Genomic DNA, 26753 nt, shown 5'->3' with positions numbered 1-26753 from the left:
GCTGTATAGGTTCACTATGTACGTGCTCTTCGCGCTGAACTTCTTCTTTGGGATTATTTCGTTGATTACGTGGTCTATCCCTGTGCCCTCGATCTCTTTGTGTGCTATGGTGGCTATTTTGTTGTTTACGAGGGTTGCGGCTCTTTTCCCGCCTTCCTGACATGTGTATCCCTTTAGCGTGGGTGTGCTGTTGGTTTCTTGTAGCAGAATTACGTCTGGCTGCTTCCCCTGGGAGTTTATGTACTGCTGCAGGAGGTTCTGCTTCCTCTTGTACCCCCTGCAGTTCCACTGCCAAAGGCTTAGATGCTGATATCCTGCCATGATGAGTTACCGTTGTTTGCCCCTTGGTTTTCTGATCCGCCGAAGCGTCTCTCGCAGAATAGTCTGTCTCTGGCCTCTTTAATGGATCTGCTGTTTTGATTCTTGACGTAGCTGCGGAAGCTTTGGTCCTGCATAGCTTGTTTCTGCTGGAGTTCGTGCATTTGCTTCTGTACGGTCAGCATAAAACTTTTTATTTCGTTCCACTTTTGTTCTTCCGATTGTTTCTGTGCCTCCTCGGGCGGTGGCGAAGGGGGGGTCGGCCTGCTGTTGCCTGCCTCACTTCTGCCCTGTCGTTGCCATTGCAGTTCTCTGATGAGTTCGTCTAGCTTCTGCTTAATCTGTCTAGTCTCCTCTCGGCTCTTTTCTAGCTCCTGCCTCAGAGCCCTGTTTTCTTCTTCTAGCTTTTTCTCTTTGTGTGAGGGTGTGTTTGTGTTTGAGTGTGTGTTTGAGTGCGGAAAAAGCGACTTGGGGGGGCCCGCTCCCCAGCTCACCTTGACTCCGCCGCTCTTCTTCTGCTGTTGTTGTTGCTGCTTCGGTCCGGGTCCCCCGGGCTTCACCAGCGGCGGGTAGGACTCGTCCCGCCGTCCGTCCCGGCTCTTGCTTTTCCCCCGGCTCCGGCTCCTCGACTTGCTTCCTCCGCTCCGTGGCTGAAAGGAGGAGTCCTCTTCCTCCCCAAACCACCTTGGCACGCGGCCTCTGCTGCGGCTCCTGCTTCGTCCCCGTCTCAGCAGCTGCTGTTGCTGCTGTCGGTTCCTGAAGGCAGGTCGCCCCCGCAGTTCCTCCGCTGACTTCAGTCTTTGTTTGCATTCCTTGGTGCCTGTTTTGTGGCCCTCGCCGCAGACCAGGCACTTCGGGGTGCATTGGTGTTCTTTGGTTCGGTTCTGCTCCCCACACTGCTTGCAGGCCTTGCTGTCCGGGGTCGGGCAGACGTCGGATCTGTGGCCCTGCTTGCAGCACACGTAGCAGACCTGGTGGGTGGGGAGGTATGGGTAGCACCACATCTCCCCTCCGTAGTACAGGACTTGTCTGGGCTTCGTGTGGCCGTCAAAGGTGATTACTGCCGTGCTCGATTTGCCGAGCATACGAGTGCTGTGGATCTTGACTCCCTGGGTGCGCACCCTCAGGTTGGCTTTCAGTTCTTCGGGCATCGTTCCGGGCGTGATGCCGTGGACCACCCCTCGTATCGTGTCTTCCGGTACCGCCACGTGTGCGTTCACCGCGTAGGACGTCTCTCCGAACGTGAGGTGGGAGATGCGCCTCACGTGTTGGGCCGCCTCTTCGTTGTCGGTGCTCACGATGATTATGTTGGAGCCGTTTCGTAGTCTGATGATCAGGTCCTCGCCCTTGCACCTCGAGCCGGTCGCCGCGACCACCGCCGAGCCACTTGGTGGGTCTGCAGGTTTCTCACGATGAGGCCTCTGGGTCTCAGAACGGTTTTCAAGTCGTACTTGGGTAGGGGAGGAAGTCGTTTCCTCGCTGTTTCCCTGCGCTTCTCCTCGGCAGTGGCTTCCGTGTCGGGCCCGCTGACCGCGGGTCTCTGCGGTCCCGCTCGGCTCGCCGCTGCGCAGGCCGACTCGCTGCCGCCGCCGTTTCCTTGTTGTTTCTCTCGCAGGCGTCTCGCTTGCCTTCTCGACATTGCAATCTCCCAGTTTTGGTTGTCTTCCTCTTGTGTGCTTGGGTCGGATGAGGGGCTGCTTCTTCTCGGGACTTCGTTGCCAACCGAGCCGGTTAGGCCTAGGCCCTCGGCCTCGGTCGCCACGTGGTAGTCCATTTCCTGTGCGTCTGTCAGGTCCCTGGGTAGTCCCTCCATCTTCTTTCTCGGTTCAGGGTGTTCGCGTGTATGGGGGGGAGGTCTCTTCGGGCCTCAGGTGCCCTCTCTGCCGCGGCCGGGCCGCCCGCAATCCCCGATAGTCGTTAAGCCTAGGTTAGGCTTAGGTCTCGGCGACCATGTGGGAGCACCAAAAGTCCGATAAAATCCAAAAAAGTGGACCCACCGGCTTGATTTTGGTGTCCTTGTGCTCCGCTTCGGTTCTTCTTCCTTTCCGCTCGAAAATTTCGGCGATCCGGTCGGAATTGTGGGTCAGAGACTTCGAAAATTGCGGAGCGCATGTGCCGCACGTTCGCTCTCCTCGACAGCTCGCAGCGCCCCCAACACCGAGAGAACATGTCTCCAGAGGCTTTCAAATGCTGCAGCCTCTCTGGATGTTCACTGAGGTGACACAGCCAGAGCGGGTGAGCCCTTGTGGTGCAATGCACAGGCCAGGCAGTAGAAAAAATGCTCAATACCATGCAAGTGGCACAACGCTTGTCGGTGGCAGTTTCAATTGATGCTGACATGTCAGGTGTTGTCTCACGCAGTGCGACAGCATGTGATCATGGGAGTTTCTGCCTTGCCAATGAATTGCAACTTCGGCTCGTCACACTGCTCTTTCTTTCTGTGCTGGTGTTGTCGCAGCTGTCTTCTTCTTTACTGGTTCTCGTCATGCACACTGCTGAGTCAGAAGCATGGCATCATCGAGCATATGTTATGAAAGAGGAGCACATGGTGGCTTCTGTGTAACGCTTCTTTCGTGCTTTGTTCATGCAAAAGTTTCAAGAAACGTTCAAGCAGGCAAGGCAACACAAGAGAATGAGCAACTGTGCCCTCTGATCATAGGTCGTGGTGTCATGCAGCGGTTCTCTTTTTTTCTTTGCCCTTCTCCTTGCCCTGTTGTGGTGAGTGAGGAATGGTGGTGTTCTGGTGCAGGTGTTGATGAAGGACGTGATGACTCCGGCACCTCCTGAGGAGGTGCGTGCCATCATTAAAAAGTGCCTGGAGAATGCGGCCCTCGTCAACTATACCCGCATCTCCGAGCAGGCCAAGCCCCAAGGTGAGGATGTTCCTCTGGTGGCCCCGCTTTCTCCTTGTGGCCAAGAGCCTGTCACGCGGATAGCAGTGCACAGGGGATGCTTGCAGGGCAGTTGCAGTGGGGAGCCAGCATTATACAGCTGCTTGACAACCTTCCTTTAAACACCTGGCACGCAGAGAAGGGGCCTTTTCTGTTGAGTGCACTAGCACTAGATGCCTCACTGGTGTCTGCAGTAGAAGCCTGATAATGGCAGGCTGCCCACAACCTGGTAGGCAGGTGGCCAAGTGGAAAGGAGGAAAATGATCTCATGACAGCTGTGAGCAAGCGTCATCTCAGCTGCTGCCAAGTGGAAAGGAGGAAACCTGCGTCACGCTATGAGGAAAAGAGAATTTTTGTGTCAGGCCACTTCTAGCCACATGTTCAGATTGCAACAAACAGTGGAAAACCACATTATGCTTGGGATGTAGCTGGTGTAGTGTGCCAGTGAAGGTGCTAGCGCACCTTCGTCGCATTTAGTTTAGCTTAGTAAACCGTTCACCGTATATTTTTAAAATTTGCTCACTCTAGTTTATTACGTCAGTGGCTCAGTAGTTAGCGCTCATTTTGAGCTGCGATATTTTAATTTATTTTCAGATACCCCGACTACTTGTGAGCAAACTGCCCATCCTCCAATAGGTTATTCTTACTGTTGTGCACACCTTCCTCCATCTCTCCTGACTTTGCACCCAGTGACTTGAGATGATTCCGCAACTTCCTGGATGACCATTTCTTGTTTCTTCTGGTGTCTGCCGCACACCACTTGCACATAACTTAAAATAATGTCATCAGCATTTGTTCGGGCATTATCTTCCTGTACTCTGTTTTCTCCCGGCTTCCCTTTGATTTCTTTACACTTACAAATGACTTCTTTACATTTTTTGGCTTCTCAATGTTCCTGCGGCTACGTCTGTACGACGCTCCCTTCTGTGCACGTGCATCACCCCGCTGCAAGCAGATGTCACACGCAACACAGATTCACACCACTGAGCGTTCTTGCATGTAGAAACCATTCCATATGGTTTAGACCTAACATAACTAGTGTTTGCAAAATGATGATGTGGGCAGAGCTGCTGTGCTCTGTGTATAGGAACGTGCTCCTGAAGCCAAGCTTTCTAATACTAGAACAATGAAACGGAGAGCGGACAGGATGACAGCATGAAACAGTGTGCTGAACCTGCAACCACTTTATTGAAACATCAGTGAAAGGTATTTGCACACTTCAGTGCAAGCCTAAAAAACTGATAAAAAGTTTTACTTTGACAGGTAATCAAGTTTTTTGAGTTAGACATATAGACAGGGTACTGATTCACATGTGACTTTGCTGCAGCCCTTTAACGCTTTGAAGATTTTGCGCTTGCTTTATACTTTTTTGCCATAGTTGCCTATCGTTGTCATAGTAGTCTAGGCTTTGGCTATGGATCTGCTCAGCTTTATGTATTGGAGATGCATCTGGAGTGACCATAAATAAATAAAATAAAAAATAAAAACTAATGCAATGCTCTGAAAAGCTGGGTGTAATCACTCTCTTTAAAGGGACTTTTCCATCTCCCGTAGTGAAAAGCAAGCTGGTGGTTGGCACACCATCATTGTGTGACTACACAGGGGACGTGTTAACGTTGCAAAAAGTTTCATCAGCTACCTTATTTACTTGTCTCCTTCTGTCTGCTATCATCATCTTCTCAGCCTGACTACGCCCAGTGCTTTGCCAGCTGCGCCCACCGTAATGCGGTCAGCCTACTGTATGCTCTCTAGAATCAGTTTGTAGAATTTTGAAAAAGTGGTTACCCTCGGTGCTGCGGTCTTACAAAGTTTGGCTATATTGCGTCAAAATACATGCGCTTTCAAGAAGCTTGCAGGCAAAACAACATCAGTGCATGTAACTCGTTGAAATAGGCAAAATTTGTTGGGCCACAGAGCCGAGGATAACCGGTTTTTTGAAATTCTAAAAACTGATGTGGATATTAATTAAGGTGGGCTACACACCTTTCAGTAATTAAGGAGCCTAATAGTAAGAGTTAAAAAATTAACTATTCAATATTAGTTAACCAGCCTGCTAGTTAGCACGTCTTATCTGTATTCTGTTGTACTACATCGCTGACTGTCATATGCCAAAAAAAGCGCTCTTCTAACTCAAAAAGCCTATTTTTAAAAATTGCGTAAAGTCTTAGGTGAAACATCCTGTACATTGCAGCTGCATATGCAGTTTGAAGATATTCCTAGAATGGTTTACAAAGTTTGGGGTCAGAGTGGCAATGCTACGCAGTAGACACACTTTGAAATAACTGCTGTCAGTGCATTGTCATTGTCAGTAGCATGCATCGTCTTTTTCTCTTTTTTCTCTCCTTTTCTCGTTTCACCGAGCAGACCAGGAGTACCGTGAGTCGTTTGTTTTTCATGAGACCCTCTGCTGTGTTCTCTCTCCCACTTCATTTTCTTCTACTTTCCTAATGTGTTGCGAGTGCTGTAACTAATGTGTAACAAGCTTCACAAGAATCAGGTGTAGCTAATTCTTTGTACCAGCATGAGCTTTGAGCAAATTGTGGCATGCCTGCACTCTCTTGGTGAAGTGAAACGGATACTGTGGCTCAGGTAGCATTTCCACAACTGAACACACTTGGGTCTTAACAGGGCCAAAAAGACAGCCAGCAACTTGCGCAGGCACAACCTTTTGTTGTCTGGCAACAAACACCACTAGTAGGGACAGGTTTAGCCAAATGAACAGAACTTTTATTACCCTATTTACTCGACCCCAGTGCGCACCTTTTTTCTGGAAAAACTTGTCTAATAATGACATGCACGTTAGAGTCTAGTACGAAAAGAAAACTATGTGAGCAAAACCCTATCGCCATTGTTGGTGTGAGAAACGGGTGCGCGTTACAATCGAGGGCGCATTAGAATAAAGTAAATACGGCAGTCACATTGGTGCTTTGAGCGCCAACCTTTTTTGTGTGTTAACAAAACTTAAGTGGCACCTGGTCATTACCTGTGGAAATCCTGTGTGGGTTCAGCTTGAAGATTGCCTTATCTTATGGGCCCTTCATTTTAAAATAAAGCCCGGGCTTACCTGATGCTTGCAACCCATGTAGATTTTTGGAAAAAACGGTTTAAACCCAATTCTTACATGAAAATGCACCTTGAAGAGGATGTAATTTGTCAGAGGACAAAGCTGAATGTATCACCTGGGCACTGGCAGCTGCCTTATACTTATTCTTGAGCACCATTCCTAGTTAGTTATTGATCGTATGAACTTCATTTAACACTTGTTAGTTACGGCTTTGTTTATGCTGAAAACAAGTTCAGAAACTGTGTTTTAGAAGTGAGAGGTTAGTGCACACGTACTGTCTGGGCATCTGCTAGCACCATTGTATGAGCGCTACACACACTAACGATCCCATTCTTCAAGGCTGTGCGAGTGAGTGAGGGATGAAGAAGAAGGGTTCTCCAAGGCTGTTGCGCATTTAAAATAGCTGCTTTGATATGTTGAATGAATGTTTTTGCAGTGGACAGTTGTCTGCACACTTGTCTAGAACACTGGCACGGCACATTCTGGTATGCATTTATGACAATTGCCACTGCCTGGTCGGACTGATACAGCTTTTAACGTCATAAGGAGTTAAGCACAATCTACAGGAAAGTGTATGTATGGTAAGCTCACGTTTTTTGCCATAGGCCGCTTGTAAATAACACAAGCGTACTCCCCAGTGCGCCGTTTAAGCTTTATAGACAGGTGTGTAGACTGCTGTATAAAGGCAAGCAGGTGTAGTGGAGATGTGGAGAGGCTGCACACTGCAAGAGGCTGCACAAAGTGAAACCTGTAAATTGACACATGACTGGCAACTAGACGTAACATGATAGGTGTGGTATGGGTGGTATGTTAAGGCTGTACAGCGTTTTCAAAATTAGACTTTACTGATTTAAAAAAAAAAATTGTGAAACGCCGTGTGCTAATGCTGCCTTTTCAGATTGGTAATGTGGCCAGGCGCACACAAATTTGGGTAATAATTGTCCCTGTAAATTCAGTAATTAACTAAAATTCAATAATTATCTTTTTATTGGCTGCAGTTAGCATACATGTTTATATTGAGAACTTGGAGGCAGTTTCTTTCAAGGGCTATTTCAATTTGTACAATTTTCGTAGCGTGCCTGTGTCCTGAGATGCGCACGTCTAAAATTTCGTCCCAGTTCGTCTAATTACGCATGCGCAACAGCGGCTCTCAGCGTGAAGCACCTCCCTCGTGTGATGCAGCTGTTGCTTATGGCACCCCACCTTGTAAGAGTGTGCAGCGAATGGCGACGCGGATGACTTTTCATTTTGGGCAAGTGTTTTCCTTCTCGGCGATCGAAGCCAATGAACTGTTGGGTTGGCGATAAGGGAGAGCTATTTCTTTAAGTGATCGCTTCTACAGCCGGTAGAAAGATGCGATGCCGCTCGCTGCACACTCTCGCAAGGTGGGGTGCCATACGCAACAGCTGTGTCACATGAGGGAGGTGCTTCACGCTGAGTGCCGCTGTCTGGAATACGTTTAGGCGAACTGGGACGAAATTTTAGATGTGCGCATCTTGGGACACAGGCATGTTAATAAAACTGTACAAAATAGAATAGCCCTCAAAAGCAACTGCTTCCAAGTTCTCATTATAAACTTGCAAGCTAACTTCTGCCAATAAAAAGTTAATTAATGCATTTTAGTTAATTATTGAATTTATGGGGACAATTATTATCCCAATTTGTATCCGCCTGGCCGCATTACCAACGTGCAAAAGCGGCATTAGAGTACGACGCTTCACTTTTTTTTTTTAAATCAGTAAAATCTGAACACGCTTTATAAAGAAATAGATCGTAGGCAGCGGCATTCTTTTTTCTTTATATATCCTCAACATACCACGCCTGTAATGTTGCTTCTAGTTGCCAGTCATGTGTGAATTCATGGGTTTCACTTCATTATTCATTTTGCACATCCACATTACAAATTGCATACTGTTAGGCTGTCTAATCGAGCAGTCTACATTTCCGTGAACATCATGTTTCTTTCTTTTTTTTTGTATGGTGCTAAGTCAGTCTAAAAAAATGTAAATTTACATTTCAAAAATGTATTTCGTACTGAAGAGAGATTCGCTATTCGATTTGATATTCGAAGGCATTTTTTCTTTGTGTTCGTATTCGATTCGTATTTGAAAATCTCAGTATTCGTGCGTCTCTTCTGAAGAGCTTTGCTCCCACATTGACACAGTATCCACTTAGGAGTAGCTGTTGTGCCGTTGCAGTTTTTTTTTAAACACGAAAATGATTCCCCATAACAGTTTTACAGTCATATGTAAGGAGGGTGTGAATTACACACACCATTTGAGTTGGCTGTCATCTGTGAGGGTTGCCTTAAAAGCACTTGCACATTGTCTGGAAACTGGAGAAGACTTAACGACATGGCGGGTCAGACTCTGCCACAGCGTCTAGGACTTGGCTTGGACAAAATTTGTAGTGTCCACCTGTTATAGAGGGATCAAATTCTAGTTTTAAGAAAGGGGAGACGCAAGTTGGTGCCACGGTCATAGCCTGACCAGTGTTCCCTGAATGGACAACGCGCAGACTCGGGACTTGAGGAGCAGCTGCCTTCCAACCGGAAGCTCAAGGAACTCATCCACCTGGCGGAACTCTGCGTGGACCTTCTTCAGCAGAACAACGAGCACTACTCCGAGGTGAGGGGCTTTGTCTTCTCAATAGACAGCGACTTCCCCGGTTTGGTTAAGTGCAGGTGCGGCCATAATATTACGGAGCGTGCTTCGGATTTTTATATTTTCTCATGCACTCCATGGAGAAGATGTGATTCTTTCTTGAAATCATATGCGAGCGCACGAGCCGCACGTGCTCATATATGTATAAGGTAGCTCTTGATATTCGCTTGTTAAGGCGTGAGAAAAAATTGATTGCCGAAGCGTGCTCCGTATTATTATGGCCGGGACTGTACTTGCAGGTGCGATGCGTTAGAAGCTCTGGTGACATTTTGCAAAGCTTTTACAAAGTGTCACGCGGCACCGGCATTTGACCGCAACTCTGCCACGGAAGAGCCACAGCAGTGCACTGTGGGGTGCATGGGAGAGCGATGAGAAAATGTACCGCAGTTCTCAGGGCCACAAGTGCTGGGAAGAGGAGCATATGATGCAAGGCTTGCAGGTCAGCGTTCGTAGACACAGAAATGAGAAAGCCAGTTGTCGCACAAAGTTAATTGTGTTTGGCTTTGCGGGGGGCCTGGCTTTGCCAAATTCCAAAACTCTACAAGTTCAGAAACATGCACAGAAATCAAGCCGTGGTAGCTTTGTCCTTTAATTTGGCATGAATAGTGTGCACGGTCTACACTGGTCCTTGTCTTTAATGACAGTACTTTCCTGCATTTAGTGGAAACACACTGCAGGGCAGCTTATCTAGCATGTCAGTAAGGCTTTTATGATGTGCTTAGTGCAACGTTTTTCATTTCCATTGGTGAGCTGCATCAGTTGCATAGACTTAGAGCCTAAAGAGCGGTGAGTCTTATTGGCAAATGCGTTTTTATATCGGGAGAAATGTGGTGCTTCCTGACCTAGTGTGGCTGTTTTTCATTTGCTGGTTTGAGCTCACTCTCGGTCTGGTTTGACGTAGCCTGTGTAGCATGACAGAAATATGCAGTTACATTTTGCATGACCTTGGTAGTTTCTGTTTCACGAAGTGTACACGGAGATTACTGGGAGGCAGTGGAAAAAAGATTGGAAGACTGGAAATGGCAACGGGGCTTTCCGCTTAAAGACCTGCGTTGTTGCTCTCAAATTTTGCGAAATTAAAGCTGTCTGTTTTCTTCATAGTCTGCAGCATTTTGTGACAGTTCAAGGAGTGGACTTGCATTGCTTCAAACACTAATGAAAGGGGCACCCCACTGCGCCCATTGCTTTGAAGAACTTGTTGTGTCCACCATTGGTGCTTCTTGCTTGCGGGGACAACTGAGGTGGGGTACATCCATGACAGCTGCACTAAATGCGCTGGCAGGCTGCGCCCGCCGAATGATTACGCCTTCACAACGGAACTGGGGTGCTTCGTCCAGCAGCCCTGGCCCCGTTGAATCAGCTGTTTGCTGCCTGTTGACTTACGGCTCTCTCTCTCTCTCTCTCTCTGCGAATGCTGCCATGCATTGGAATGTCCTGCTCAGGGCGGACCCTCCCCCAACTAGCACTGCACCCTCCAGAGACTCGGAGGAGACCCCCTCCCCCCCTCCCCACCCTCTGGCATTGCTAGCATTGCGGGTTGATGATGGCAGGGGGCTCGCCTGCTTTGGGCAGCATGCCACGAGGCTTAGGGGCCAGCACGTGCCTGCATTTCTTCATTTTGCGTGCAGATCCTTGCCTCAGAGAGCAGCCGCGTGTGTGCACAGCCTGCATCCAGTTATGCAAAAGGGCTGTCAGTCTAACCCAGAGCTGCACACAAGAATTTAGGGCAACTTTTTTTATCCAGAGAGCAGGGGTCTAGCCAATGGCTGCTTTGTTCACGTAACAAGGTGGGTGTCTGCCCACCTTGTTTTTCGCGCTGCTTCCATGTCAGTACTTTGAGCAAACTTTACAGCTTGTTAAATCCAGACCTGCATTGCAGTCGAGTGGATATGCACAGCAGGACTATACCGATAGATCTGCGCCCATCTGAAATGTGCTAAGATCGATGCAGTATGTGAGGCTGGTCAGCTGAGCAGTCCAGCATTAAGTCTTCCTTGCCAGTACAGAAGCTGTGCTTTGCGGAAGCAGAGCTATGACCAATGTCTAAAAGTTGACTCAAGTACAAAGAATTGGGGCAAGAACTAATACTACCTGATCATTGACACTGTGGCAAGGAATCAATTCAGTATCAGTTAGCAACACTACTGAGGAGACTTTAGCGTGAGAAATGTGTTTAGAATAAAGTGGCAGCTTTTAAAATGTCCCTTTTTGAGGAAATTCGTTTTTCTTGCCACAGTAGTGCAGAGGAGGAAAAGTTCTGGTCCTTTGTTTTATATGCTTTAGTGACACAGCAGATGAATATGACTGAAGTAACAAATGAACTCGAACTGCCCAGTGAAAATTTTTTCTTTGTTTATAAATTTCCTTGCATGTCTAAATTGCCCTAACCAGCTGTTTGTTTCCTTTTTTATTGTTCTGCTGCATCCTGTTTGTCACCATGTGTGCCTGCTCTTTGCATTACGGTGGGCAGTTCATCGTGAATAAAAGGATGTTCACCTGCAGGGTATGTAGGCAGCACTTTCACTTGTGCCTCTGTTGCCTGCTGAGGCCAAGCTGTTGCATTTCGGACTCTGCAGTGAAGAGGCAGCTAAGCTCGTAACACGGCTAAGGGCAAGTTGCTCTCCGGGGCAGGGATTTGCACTTAGTGGAATGTCTGCCTCTCTGGCTGCCTTCTCTTCTTCTCTGCCTTTGCAATTAGCATCATTATGAGAGGACCAGCCGGACAAGACTTTGGGCTCCCAGTGGAAAAACTGAGTACCTTTTTATGCGGTGCATGACTGGAGGCCCTGTCATTGGGCAGTGCCGCATCGACAGACCCGATGCACCTGCGTCAGGACAACCGTGAACATTGGTGCCTGGTACTACATTTCTTTGGCGCCGTTTATCAGTCGCATTTTTTTGTGCATTCACGACTGTGGTGGGTGCAGGTGGCCAGGCCGCGCGCAGGCCTGCCAGAACTGCAGCTCAAAGCAAGTGAAGGCATGTCAGTGGAGTTCTTTGGTCAGTGTTGCAGTCAAAGGACCAAACCTGGAACCCATTTTGGGTTGCGCTTACCCATATCATTGGTCTCAAAAACCAAGTGCGCCAGTGAGAGCTGCACTCACTTTCCTTCGATGATTTGCAGCCTGGCAGTGAAAAAGGTAAAGATGTGAGGAGATCTGAGGAGATGACCACAAATTCGCAGTTACTTATCACACCACCATCAGCCAGTGCAGGGCACATACAAGCATTGCACACCAAGTTGCGTGCCCGTGCCTTTGATGGGGCACCGGAGGTGGCTCATAATGCGTTTGGGAGCACTGTTAGATGAATGGTGTGCTACTGCTTTGCAGGCAGTTGAATATGCCTAGTGAAATTGTCCCAGAGCAGTGCATAGTTTCAGAATACAGTAAAAGCTCGTTAATTCGAACCGCAAGGGGACGCCATCTCAGTTCGAATTAAAGGAAGTTCGAACTTACGAAAGCAATGAAGAAAAACTGGACACCGCGACCAGGAAGCAGCAGGGCATGGCGCCAGTTCAATTTAATGTTTGAAAAAATCCGTAATTGTGGTCTGCTTTTTTTCTTTGAAGGCAACAGCAAGCACTTTTTGCTCTAAAGAGCGAATGTTGCGGAAGGCTTCCTCTTCGCTTTCTTCAAAACTGAAGAACAGGCGGGCGGCATTAAGTCCGGCCATGACTTCCGCAGCGGAGGGCCGCACTGGTGCCTCGTCGTCTTCCTCGTCGTCGTCACTGGCAGCAACAGGCTCTATGTTTTTAACTTGGGAAATGATGTCCTCGTCTGTGGTCACACCACAGACAACTGCGCTCGCATCCACGTCTACGTAGTCGGCAAAGGAGACGTCTTTCAGAACGTCCGACATGGGAGCGGTGACGCTAGTGACGCAGTCTCCGTGCGCAGGTGGCTCGTCCACGTGCTCGCCTTGCGTGGTGAAGCCACAGTGGCGATAGCAATTGGCTATTGTAGCCCCTGTCACTTGTTCCCAAGCACGCACAAGCATAATGCAGTGCACTCAAGAGCGTCACTTCGTAATTCTGGCATAGAATAATTCTTTCTAGTATGTGGCGCCGATAAAATGTCTTCAAATTTTTTATAATGCCCTGGCCCATGGGCTGCAGCACTGCCGTTGTGTTGGCTGGAAGAAAGGCCAACTCAACGGCATTCGTTTGAACTTCAATCTTGTGCGCAGAGCAGTTATCGACAAGAAGAAGGATTTTGCGGCCGTCTACCTTCATGAGCCACTGCTTAAACAACTCTCCAGTCATCCAAGCCTTCCTGTTTGCCACTTAGTCTGTTGGGAGGGACCTCATGTTCTTGAAGCAGCGAGGATTGCTCGACTTTCCTACCACGAACAGCGGTAGCTTTTCACTTCCGGTCATATTTGCCGCAACCATCACCGTTACTCGCTCTTTGCTTCGTTTACCCCCCGTACACTTGTCATCTTTGTACGTGATCGTTTTGGCGGGCAGTAACTTGAAAAATAAGCCTGTCTCATCAGCATTAAAAATGTCCTGCGGAGAGTACTTCCGTTGGTAGCCTTGTAGGACCTCGGAGCGCCAACATTCACATGTTTCCAAGTTAACAGCCTTCATCTCCCCTGACACCGCACGAAACACAAGGTCGTACCTTTCACGGAAGCGGTGCAGCCACCCATCTGAAGCTGCGAGGTCGTCGTAGCCCAGCCGCAGGGCGAAGTCTGCTGCCTTCGCCAATATGACGGGGCCACTCAGCGGTATGTCCTGAGCACGCATCTCCTTAATCCAGAGGAGAAGCGCTTTTTCGAGGTCGGGGTACTTTGCCAGCCGCATCCTCTTCCTTTCGCTGGCAACTTCTGCCTCTAAGGCGTCTTCAATCTTATTTTTTATGTAAGTGGACAGCTTGCTCTTCGGTATTCCATGCTTCTTGGCGATTTCTTGTTTCGACAAGACTCCGGCGTCCACTTCCCGTAAGATGTCGCATTTATCCTTCAGTGTTTTGGCGCGGTATTTACCGCGGGCGCACGCCATTCTGAAACCGCACGTCAGCACGGCGAAGCACACCACCGAGGCCTAACTTTTCAAGCGATCCGCACAACAAAGGTCGTAAGCGCGCCAAAAACCAGAAAACTCGAGGCTGCCGAAAGCGGCCGAGACCACCGCGAGTTCAGGACAAAGACGTTGACGAAGGCTCCTCCTATTCGTTCAATTCTCGAGTGCTAGCGGAGCTGCGATGTACTGGATTCGCTGTATTTTTTGTGCTGGTTGAGCCATCCATCGGTTAACAACTGCAGCTATACGACAAGATTCTTAGGCCTCTGAGATCGGCGGCTCAAAACCGGAAACCGCAGTTCTCGGAGGTAGAGAGAGGGCATAGCTGTTGCCACAGCTGCCACCCCTTGCCCTCCAGCCTCTGCGCCGGGTGCTGGCACCGGTTTTACCCGCTTTTACCTTCTCTCCCCCATTTTGGAGGCAACTCAGCCGCTGCAGCCTCGCGACAAGGCCTGCTCTGGCCATGTGCCAGGCGGCACGCCGCCCAGGCGCGGCGGCGCGTAGTTCGAATTAACCGTGGCAGAACCAACTCACGTTCGAATTAACACTTCCGTGACCGCGGGAAAATCGGTAGTTTTCGTGTAGTCCGGTAATTATTTTTTTCCTGCCACAGAAAGTAATTCATGTTGAAGTGTATGGTATCAAATTGTAGAAGAAGAAATTATCTTTCCAATGGTATTGGTTTCAAACAACATATTTAATAGTGACAGTAAGAAAAAATTATCAAAGCAAAAAAATCGCTACAAGAACGAAAAAATCGATAAAAACATCAATGCTGCTTTGCACAAAAAAAATATTTAAAAAAAATCGAAATATACATTTTCAACAAAAGAGCCATATGAAATCAGCCTGCAAATATTAGCTCTGTATCTGCAAAAGCTGTCCAGGTACACAGGGAAACATTAGACCTAGTGTCTATCGTGCCACCGTGCAAAGCAGTTCCTCGATGAAGTGAAACGAAGGTTGGCTGCACATGTTTCACAGAAAACATTTGTTTTCTGCTCAACTTTCCTTTCATCGTAACACAATTTACAGTTTCTATATCTTTCCATTTTTTGTGGCTGATGCTGTTGCACTTGAGGTGCACTCCGAGAGGGAACAACAGGCGCGACTGGGGGGTCCGCAAGATGTGGCTCATCACATCCCAGAAGTTGGTCGATAAGTTCTAGCCTGAAGGCAAACTGGTCGAAGTGCAAACTTCTCGATAGTTCTGGGATTTCTGGATGCTCCCGACGATGCTCGTCAAACATTATAAAGCTATTTACTACAGCTATATCGACACAATGGAAGAACAGTGTCTTCCACCAACGCACTGACTTCATAAGAACATTGTAGGACCCGATGAGCTGGTCGGATTTGTCCACTCCAAGCATGCCCACATTGTAGTTCTTGATCAGCACCGGCTTCTTCACGGACACTTCTGTCCACGTATTCCCGACTTTCTTTCTTCGCTTTGCAAGGACGAATTTGTTCGCTGTGTCCGCGGTAGACATCATATTCACAACTCGCCGGTCTTTCCATTGCAGGTACAAAACATCCTGCCCCCTCAGCCATCGAACGTCCCCTCTTTTCGCCTTCTTTTCCCACTGTGGGTCTTTGAGTTCACTTGGAAAGCCACGCCGATCTTTCCGCGTTGTCCCACACGCAAGTGTCTTGCGCTCCAGTAAATGAACAAACAAAGATGTAGAAGTGTAGAAATTGTCCAAAAAAATTATGTAACCCTGATCTAGATAATTTTCGCACAGCCGTGTCACAACATCAAATGCCAAACCTCGCACGCTAGGTTCTTCACGCTTTCCCGTATAGACGCTGAACTGAACAGTGTACCCCGTTTCCGAATCTGCCAAAACCCATAATTTGTAACCCCATTTGATCACTTTATCTCTCATGTACTGGCGAATTCCGGACCGACCTTTCGATTTCACCATCCTCTCATCGACGGAGAGGTTCCGACGCGGTTGAAAAAATAGCGCGGAAGAATCGTTGACGTGCTGAAGCAGAGAGGATATGCGGTGAAGCTTGCCATGGGATGCGACGGTCGTCTTCTCTGGATCAGACACACTCAGGAATGCAAGTAACGCCTTGAACCGTTTCCTTGACATCACTGTAGGCGGAAGAAGACCTGAGAATAATCTGCGTGTGCTCCAATAACAATGCAAACGTTGGACTTGCACAATTCCCATGTATACGAGAAGTCCGATGAACTTCAGCATCTCCTCTTGAGTGACTTCCTTCCAGGATCCATCTCTCTCGCTGTACGTGGGCTTGTCGAAAATATGCATCCACGCATACTTATTTGTGTTCTCGCATATCTCCCTGATGATTTCGGCGGTGAAAAAGAGCAGGAAGAAATCGACAGCTCTTACGAACCGCCGCGCAGCACTCCGGAGCACGATTCCAAGGTCCACTCCCGGCGGTCTTCGTGGACAAAACTCAACTCTCTGCGCGGCCGACGGCATATGGTCCCTTCCGAACGATGTTGACACCCTGCAGATAAGAACTCTGACCCTTTAGAACACACCGGAAATCCTTACGACGCGATAACACAGTCCGATAAGAAAGCAAAACTCACCGGCGGATGCCTGTCGATGTTCTGGGGCGGTTTACGGCACTTTCGCCGTCCGTACTAAAGTCCGACGAATCGAAGTCATCTTCAGAGTCTGTGCTGCTACGATCATCCGCAAATTCGAGCCCAGATGCGTCGGAATCCGTTGAAACTCGCTGTTTCCGTGGAGCGGACGCGCGCGACGTAGATGCCATCTTGGAAACAACGAGCGCTCGTCATCCCGCCAATGCAGGCGCTTTAAAAAACCCCGCGCGGCGGAAAAGAGAAACACAACTCCGAAACTTATAAAATAGTCTCTCTTTAACCTGCTCGATGGCGTTAGCTCTCCATAACGCTCGGAGAGGCGCCAAAATTCAAACTTCTACCATCGATAACATACTGTCGACGGGAATAGGCGCGGTCACGAAAGTGTTAACGGGCTTTTTTATACATGGACTTCTATGGAGCTAGGTCGGACCAAGTAGTACGGTTCGAATTATCCCGAAATTCGAATTACTGAAGTTCGAATTAACGAGCTTTTACTGTAGTACCAATGTCGGAGCTAAATCGTCGTTTTCTGGAAGAATTAGTTGTCATTGCACATTTTGAGCATTCGGGAATCCATGGACCTCTAAAAAAACAGTAAAATTAGTTATGTCAAGCTAGATTGAAGGATTAATGTTTCAGGAGAGCAAAAATATTTTTCACCTACAGCAGAGCTTTGATAAAAGCTAGAAGATTATACAGATGTGAAAGACTTGTAGCAAGGCCTCAGATGTGGGCCAGTACTTCTGCACTATTGGTTCGTCACATTCTCATGCAACGCTGTTTTGACAGGCAAGTACTGATGATATACACCACAAGCGTGGTGCGTGCCATTAAAGTACAAGAATGCAAAGCCTCCCTCACTCTGCATTCTGCTGACACTGCCTTCATGATGGCATTGTATGTGGCAGCTTCAGACATGGAGGGTTCTTTACGGCTTGTACGGTTGGCAGGTGAAGTAGTGCCGTTTTTAGTTTACCTGATGAACTGGTCATGTTGCATGCACTATGAAATTAGAACATGTCTTAGCTTTTTTTTTTTTTTTTTTCTGCCATGCTTTGTGAAGGTGGAAGGTTTTTGCTCATGAAGGCATTTCCTCCAGGCCAGTAAAAAGGAGTCAGTCAAATACACTCTAAACACAAATATGCCTTTATGGATGTAAAAAGGGAGTAAGCTATCCTTTGGCACACACACTCCCTCCTATTTAGAGTGTACTGGGTGAACCACCACTGGAGCATATGCAAAACTTGGGAGCAGAGAGGCCTGTTGGATGGTGGCATTCCCCAAACACACCTGTGCAACTTTGTTTTGTCCGTGTGTGTGTGTGTCTGTGTGTGTGGATGTGTGTTCTGGCACAGTCGTACCCTGTGCTTGTGATGTGCAGCTATAGCTTTGTGCTCATTTTTTTTTTTTTGTCATCACTTGTTGACAAACTGTTGACTGTTTGCTGTGCCCAGCTCGAATTCCTTGTATAAGGAAGGAACTGTTTTTGCCTCAGCTCTGTGTTAACCTTTAAAATGTGCAGTTTTGCTAGAAGTATGCTTTAAATAATGAGTATCACGAATACACTGCTATTTAAGATGAAACTGCATATTAACTGCGGTCGTGGACTATAGCATATTCCGGTGCATAGGAAGACTGAGGGTTCCAGCTCTGTTGCTTTGGAGTTTTCTCAGAGTATATTGACATTACACGCGCTGTAAAGTTCAAATCACAGAACTTGGAATCAGTTGGCTTTTGCACCCCGAGTTCCTATTGTTGGGAGCCAGACACAGGCTTCATTTTGGTAAAAGCATTTATACGAAATGTGCATTGTCACTCATTAATGTTTTCTGTCAAAATATTGGTGCCTCTTGCTTGCTGCCTGTCCACTTGGCAAATGCAGAGCCTCTGTTTCTGCTAAAGGGGAATCTACATCACATAAACACGACACGGAAAGGGGTGGTGAAGGCATCCAAGAATGCATGCTAACTGAGCTCACAGAGGGCAGTCTACCAGTTTAGCGTACTACTTCAGTGTTCCTTTAAGAGGGCACACCACTTTCAGCAAAAATATTTTATTTCTTCATGCATTTACATGAAATGTTTTGAGTGTTTTAAAAATAATTTTATGACTACTCTCACAAAAGTTCATTGTTGTATCTCCAGAAAACTGTTTTTTAATATATATTTTTTTCTCTGAACCCTGTGTAAATGCTGCAGAGTTGAGAAAATGTGGCAAAAGGCTCGTTCAACATTCAACATGTTACTACTAGCGTGCTACAGGTTAAGACATTCTTAGAATTCTTTTTTCTCTGCAAGGCACAAATTTTGATTTTGAATTCTTGTGATGCTGTATTCATTAAAATATCTAGAGTACGAAGAAAATTTTTTGTATGAAATTTAAAATACTTAGATCTGAAAAGCAAAGAATGTCACGATCTGCAGTATGGTCCTAGGAGTGCAGCAAAACAAACGGGGTCAAAATAGGTAAAACACTTGCGAAGAAGTCTGCTTTTCAAGCTAAGCATCCAGGAAGAGAATCGTACTGGAGAAAAATGCCCATTGTTCGGGTGTTTCCCTGCAACGCAGAGGCACCGCAATTTGCGAAACAATCTTTTTTTAGTACTTCCCGGTCGATTTCAGCCATTAAACTTCTGGTCAGCATGAAAAACAAGGCATACAAGTTGGTACAATAATTTTCAAAAAACCGTTTTTTTGCAGGTGTAAGTTTTGTGAGCTAGAAACAGTGCAAAGACCATGCAAGATATGTATGCCATATGTCCCACAACAAAGCAAAAAAGTTGACTTTACTCCGCACTAGAGCCTACTTCCAACCAGGGCTACCCTGCAAGGCCACTGCAGTACTGTCAAAATTGCAGACACGAGCACTGCTTTCACCATTGTTCGAGCTTCTGGTTTCTGCTGTTTCATACTGGAAGCTTTGAGACACATTTGCGGCCTGGTAGCTTCTCTGCACTTAGCTACCTCAAGTAGCTGTCGCTGAACATTTCAGGCAATTAAGTGATGAATGCGGGGAAAAGAAGGGCATCAAACGCCATCACATCTGCACTAGCACAACTTCAAATGCGGCGCTGACAGTTCTGGAAGTTTGTTAGTGAGAAGCCTTTCAGGTCTCTACTATTAATAGTCACAGCCGAGTTTGTTTACAGATCTCGAAACAAACTGTTCATTGGAGTGTGTGGCAGACTTGGCTGTTCATTGATAATTAGCCACTTTTTGTCTTATGGCGGGGTTTTGTCGTTGGGAATATTTTTTTTGCCACCTGCCTAACATCATTTGCACTTGCTGCACAGAACAGTTTCTGTGCCTTTTTCAACTTCTGGGAAGGAATTGGATGTAGGCAAATGTGCCATTGACTTTCGGGAGAAACATTGCAGTTCTGAGTTCCTCTGTGTGTTTTTATGTTGGTAGGGTCCTTCATATGCACTGAACCAGTAGCGCCTGTTGCAGTGAGCATTTGTGGTGCACTGTCCCATTGGGTGGGGGGGATGCAGAAAAGGAGCAACCTGCACAACCGTTGCCATTCTGAGAACGCTCTTATGCTTGTTTATGTCATCATCACTGGTGCATTCCTGGTGTCTCATAACACGTTAACAACTGCACAGTCTCACTAGTGGGTGCTCACTGAGGTTCTGGATAAAGAACTGTGCAGCCTCTCGGCATGGGCAGAGTGTGCGTATCACTCAGGAAGATGTACGTGTGTTACTTTGAGCACTCGTCGTTTTGTGCACTAACCCCCTGTTTATTCTTCATTGTGAATAATTGTTGGTGCACTGTGTGGTACTAGCACTCACATTTGAGTAACACCCGGAGCATTCAGGATCTAGCTTCTTGCTAATTCACTACCATGTTTTCTTTTAGCGCAGAACAGGGCACGGGACAATAAAGGGGGTGTGGCCCCTATGCACCTCTTGGCAGTTATGTATCTTGTGCTCAGTTCTGTGCTTAAAAACAAGGGTACAGCAGATCCTGTGCTCTGTGGAGTGGCTTAGCACTGTTGCTGCACTCAAAATGCAGAGGGTTGCTGATTTGCTCCATGGACTGTGCATTGACTGGTGGTGACTGAAGGCATGGAAGTTGACAGAGCATACCTGTCCAGCTTGTCACGCTCAAGAACTGTCTCATCTTTGCAGCTGGAGTGCACTGCTGTGCAAATAGTACATTGTATTACGGAGGAATGTACAGACAAGTAGCGCAGAAACACGTGCAGGTGTTGCTTGAAACAGTTAGCGCTCATGTAGCGTGTGAAGAGCTTCCGACACCCTTGGCCATTTTGAAGCTTGTTCTGTATACGCACTGTCATGTATTCTTTGACGAACATCCATGGAAGGTTCATTGATGCTGCATTGACTCCCCTCTGAGGTTCCAGCCCAAAATACTGAAAAGTTGACACGCGTAAACAGCTCTGTTCACCACCTGTCAGTGCAGCACCTTGGGTTCAATCACTGTCTGTGCATTGCCATGTACAAATCCACGGTTGACTTCGATGTCTGTTGCCACGTGGCCTCGGTTTGCTCTCTCTGTCGTGGTCGCACCCGTCTCGTGGATGTTGTGTGCACAGCCAGCGAACAAGGTAGGTGTGCTCCTCCCTCGTCCTCTGCCCACTACTTGCGGCATGTGCCTGCTTCGTGGCTCTGCCTGCGGCCCTCCTCCTCCCACCCATGCATGGCACATGGGTGCCACCAGTCTGCATTGTCTGCACACAAAGGGGAGGGAGGGAGGGGTATGGACAATGGTGTCTGTGCCGTGTGGTGGCTTTCTGTGCCCTGCGTTGTGTCTCGTGGACCAGTGTGTTCTCTCTTTGTAATGCGTCGTCTCTCTCTTTCTCTTTGCCCCTCTCCCTCACCATGGTGCGTGAAAAACCTCCTCCTTCCCCTCCCCGTCCTTGACCTGCAGGGCTTTCGGGCGGTGAGTGTGGGAGACCCCCAGCTGCTTGCTGCATGCCAGCTTTTCTCTCTCTCTCTTTCTCCTTCTCGCCTCACTGACCAGGGGCCCACCTTGTCAAGCCCTCGCAAAGGAGGCCGATAACTGTGTGCTAACCGGGGGTGGCAAGGAGACTTCCTCTTGCCCATGGGAGTGCTGATGGTAGCGTAGTTTTTGGTGCCTTTTTGGCAGAGGCTATCGCGGGAGGGGGTAGCCGGGATTCAGCTGCCACTCCTCGTGAGAGCTCATCTACGCCACTACCTGACCGGTCTGTCTTCCAGTGCATCTGGTGCACTAACAGTTCTGTGTTGAGGTGGCCATATGTGTTCTTTGGGAGCTTGCTGCAACTCTACGGGACTTAAAATCTAGGGACCGACTGAATCCCACGATCACATCTCCCATGGTCAAGAGCAAGGTCTCACTTGCTTTCTTTTCTCAGGGCTTCCTGTGCAAGCAAGCAAAAAAGTTACATCTGCAGCATTTCTGCTTTGATGTGGCTTTGCTTTGTTGTTTCTTTATTAGCATTGGGTGGTCTAGGCTGCTCTTGAAGCTGAGCCCATGTCATTTCAAGGATGAGCGCCTTACTTCACTCCTAAGATGAGGCTACTCTCCTGGTTTCTGTGGCCCACCTTGGGCTTCAGTACCTGCACAAGTTCCTTTTTACCATGAAAAGGTGGCAGGCAGTCTGCCAAGTCATTGCTATGCTTCCACTGGCTGGGATGGTGAAAGCAAGCAGCTGCAAAGTTGTGGAATGGAAGGATGATCAGACAGAGACCAGAAAGAGCAATGCCACCGCAGTGGTCACTTTCCCTGAAAACAGTACAAGGGATTTTTTTTTCCAGGGCAGTTGCACTGGGGGTTTCCATAACCTTTACTGAAAATTTACCTATTGATTGTTCACAAAAAAAGGGGTACAGTTCTAACGTAGTTAGACCGAGTAGACGCGCGAAAGCATGTGTTTAACCTGGTTGGCTCATGGTTTTTTCTTTGCTGGGTCGTCGCCATGTTTGGGGACGATATTAAGACTCGGGTTAAGCTCTGATCTAGGTTAAGCTGATCTGATCTGTTCGCGCCACAGATTGAAGTTAATGAAGACGACAACATGGAATGCACGGCATGAGAGTGTGTTGCAGCTTAACATTAGGCATGATCGGCTGCGGCAATAGCATAGTGCTCTCGTGCCAGCGAAGCTGATCTGTTTGCGCCGCCATGGGTTCAAGACCCAGTCGTGGCAATACTTTATTTTATTTCTGCATGGGCTGTTCCCATGCTAGGTTTGTTCAATGTCACCCTCAGGGTCACTCTCCCATTGGCTACATCTGGCTCGACGCTCCTCCGAACTTACCCGACATTCCTCCCTTTGGCTGCAGCTTGCGCGATGCTCCTCTGAACTAACCCGAGCTTATCCGAGTTACTCCAAGGCTTCACACAAGATTCTTGGTTGGGACAGTTTTAAGTAGTGCTGTTGCACTTTTTATGACTGCCAAAACAACAATATCAGTCACTGCTGTATAAGTCTAGTAAAGCCATTGCAATACATAGAATCGGGCTGAGTCATGATCGAACTGAGCAAGCGTGCATACACAACGCGCACGCACAGCCACAGAAGGGCATCATGCCCAGCACCTGTACAGATATATTTGCAGAGCTTTTATACCTCGTATATCTGAGTTCCTATTACAGCCAGTGGTTGAGCAGAGGTCTTCCATTTAATTATAAACTTGTAATGACACCAACGGTAAGCAGGACTACACGCATCACACTGCATGTGTCTTTTATCAGAAAAAGCATGTTCCCATCACATTGAATGCATATTCTGTGAGCAGGCGTGATGGGGTCCCTTCAGTTAGGCTGCTCACTGGGGCCCGGAAAGCGGGGCTGTGTGACAGTCATGTGAAAGAGTGCTCTTTGCGTACCTCACACCCAGCTGCAAGCATGCGTGCTGATGGCCATGACTGCATTTACAAAATCAAGAAAAGCAGCGAAAAATCAAGGGATGGGAAAAGCATGAGAGCTACACTTGCAACTAAGTTTATTTGAAAGAATGAAATCTGCTTAAACACATCTCGGCTAACTTGAAACTGTGCATGCGCACAAAAATATACAGCTAAAAGTCAAGCGAAAATGTTGAATGGACGAAACTACCCGCATCCAAGTATAAGCGCATTTTTTGTGATGGCTTGGCTGATACAGGTGCTGCCTGGTCTAGTGATGTGTCATGCCTTGGAAATGTCTCTAGCTGTCTGGTCTCTATACTGATGGAGAATACATGTGAGTGTACATGGGGCCAGGTTGGACAAAGGATGTGCTCTTTGCGATGAAGCATGCTCCTTGAGACTTGTTTTAACGTGGCGGGCTTTCTGACAGCATTCATTGCTAGTGCTGGTATGCCCTAGTGTTTATATAAAGTGCTCTATGCTGAATTGAAGTGGTCCTGTATGATATATAAGCAAGCTGTAAAAAAATTTTAAGCTCAAAAACAAGTTAACCCAGCAAAGAGATTGGGTTGCCCTTCTGGTGCTTATTTAGTAAGTTCAGCATTTTTACTCAAACAACATGCACGCTCACATTATGAATGGACTCGTTGTTTTCACTGCTACTAGCATATCGAACACCTGATATTACCAAGGGTGCCTAGAAAGTAGCACTCCTTAATTTTCTCTCGAGTTCTGTGTATTCAAAATTTATGGAACTCTCATCAAGGGATGCCACTTATCTTTTGGACATGTTACTTTTCTGTGTGATCCCTACCTACTCCTATGTCTTTTCGCCAGTTTTGAATCAAAGGCATGTATGCCTTCGTTGTGCCAGTCTATTTTCTTGTAGGGCACCGAGTAGCTCTGTCTTTGCAGAAAGAATGTCTTTCTCTGAAATCTGGGTCCACAGAGTGCACCCGCCAGTTGCCCAGAGAGATGAGAGGGCGGGCCGAAATCAGAACTGAATGGTGGATGGAGAGGTTCAGTTTAGGCAGTCACCGCTTTTGTGTGATGGAGAAGAATGTAATTTCCTGCTATGTGAGGCTTTTATTCTTTTAACCCAGTATCCAATGGTCCCCCGATTGATTCGAGAACTTATATACACAACGCATGATTATTCATGACTGTGACACACTTTTTGCTTTCCTGCCACTAGGAATTCAGCTGCAGCTTGTTATTAATAACAAGTATCAGATACCGATGGCATTTCGGTGAAGTAGTATGGGGGTGTCATCTGAGCAATGGGGCTGAAAGTTCACACATATACATGGAAGGCATCATTTAGTCAGTCTGTGAAATTTAATTGTAATATCGTTTTCCGAGAACGAGAAAAAATTAAGGGGCGTTAACCTCTGGGCGTGCCTTCAGCTTTATGTAATCAACACCCCTCAGATTTTTGTTAATTTTTTGGAGAAGGAAGTTCATTCATTGTATGGATGAATGCTGTAGCTTGTTGCCCTCTATGCTTTTTTATTGCTGCATTGAGATTTACTTGGGGTTGACACTGTGGTGATATGGCTTGCTGTCTTTGACTGATCATTCTCTTCATTCATTGAGTACATGTGCAACCACTTGCACACGCTTAAACACTAGTTCGAGTCGCACTTGCTGTGCAGCATCCTGAAGTAGTACATGTTCAGTGTCTAGAAAATTAAAGCAAAAAAAAAAGGTGAAACCAGCAATGGGTTATCTAACGTCTCGGTTTGGTGGTTTACATCAACCAGCACGGAATTCTTTATAGCTGTGGGCGACTTCTGGTTGTGAAGTAACTGTCCACAATTCACAGTGTGTAAATTGCATCCTCAGTACTCTAAATCACAAAAGTAGAGGAATATGTGGGCTGCTACTGAATCATAACTGCACCAGTGATCTCTGTGGAAACAAAATGACTTTGCTTGAAACTAGGTGTGTTGGAGAGCGCCTGGGCACAGAGTTTTGTTAAATCAGTGGCATGCCTAAAGCCATGTCAGTTGGTGCCATTGTCCTAAACGGGTTCGATGCCCTGGCATTTCGGACTTCTTTGTGCACATCTGTGTGCACTGGGCTGCAGGTTAGGATGACAGTGCCTGATTGGTACTGCTTCACATACTGCTTGACTAGAGCCACTGGAAGAGCCTTAGGCAGTCATGGTGAGCTGCAGACATCTAAGCAGTGCCCGACTGCACTTAGGAATGTACATGGATGAGCGCAAGGATATTTTCAACTGTGCCACATATTGCACACCACTATTTCACATAAGCACTTACCTCACTGGCTGTAGTGGGGCTTTTGTTCTCTAGTGCACACACCAAAGCAAGGCCTGCCTCCTCAGGTTCTGTTGCACCAGGCAGCAGCACACTGGCAGGGCAAGAAAGCACTTTCCGAACTGCAGTGCATTAGATGTGGCAGAATAATCTCATGGTCTGGCAGTGCGTATATAAAGTAGCGTTCAGAAGAGTACCATGTTCACCTTCATGGTGCTTCAGGCTGCTCATATAATACATTTCTGTTTAAATACATTCACAGTCTTAGCAACATTATTGCTAGCTAGTTTTCAGCCAAGCTTTCTTGGTACTTAAATCTTTAATGCGGGATTAACAAAGTAATTGAAGAAAGAAATCATAAATGCTATGTTATGCTAGCGAATGCATTGACATTCAATAACTTGATAAACTTGTTAGTGCCGTTGAATTTGGTGGATCAATGTGTCGCAATTAGCTGATGTCGCACAACTAGTGTGTGTACTAAACACTCAGTCGGGAGGCTTTCTACATTCATTGATTCTGCCCTTTCTTATAGAACACATACATACAGGGTCATCATCTTAAGGCTAGTGAAAGATAAAAAGAAACAAAGCTCCGCCGGCAGCAGAAAGACGGAACATGTACCGTCATCTGGGGCTGTCACTCTCTTAGCTGGGAGAGCATGCATCCGCAGTGTACGGAACCTTTGGCACCATGTAGGGTACATTATTTCTGAGGAGAAGTGCAAACATTCTCGAGCACAGATATTTGAGCATATGTTCTGAAACCTGGATTATGTAGGATTAATGGCCACAGTGACAGATGACGAATAAATGGGGTAATAATTTTAAAATTGTCATAGGCGTTTAATGTAGTTAAACCGAGTAGATGTGCAAAAGCATGTGTTTAGCCTGGTTGGCTCATGGTTTAGCTTTGCTGGGTCGTCGCCAGACGTGGCGACGATATTAGATTCGGGTTAAGCTCCAGTCAAGATTTTAAGTTGATCTGATCTGATAGCACCACAGATGGATGTTGAGGAAGACGACTATATACAGTGCACAGCACGAGAGTGCATTGA

The 26753-nt window shown here is 47.1% G+C and overlaps 1 protein-coding gene across 12 annotated transcripts in view; it reads left to right on the top strand.

The window, feature by feature from the left end:
• The window catches only part of Cadps (calcium-dependent secretion activator 1), a 164567-nt gene that overhangs the window by 73242 nt on the left and 64572 nt on the right, over positions 1–26753 (top strand). For all 12 annotated transcript variants that reach the window (XM_077641032.1, XM_077641028.1, XM_077641026.1 and 9 more), the window contains 2 exons: positions 3068–3191; positions 8791–8900. In XM_077641032.1, the coding sequence (XP_077497158.1) occupies positions 3068–3191; positions 8791–8900 (234 nt within the window). The remainder of the gene's footprint in view (positions 1–3067; positions 3192–8790; positions 8901–26753) is intronic.

This window comes from Amblyomma americanum, chromosome 10 (assembly GCF_052857255.1).
Source record: "Amblyomma americanum isolate KBUSLIRL-KWMA chromosome 10, ASM5285725v1, whole genome shotgun sequence".
NCBI lineage: Eukaryota > Metazoa > Arthropoda > Arachnida > Ixodida > Ixodidae > Amblyomma > Amblyomma americanum.
Note: the sequence above shows the minus strand (reverse complement) of the source record. Positions and strands in the feature narration are given on the sequence as shown.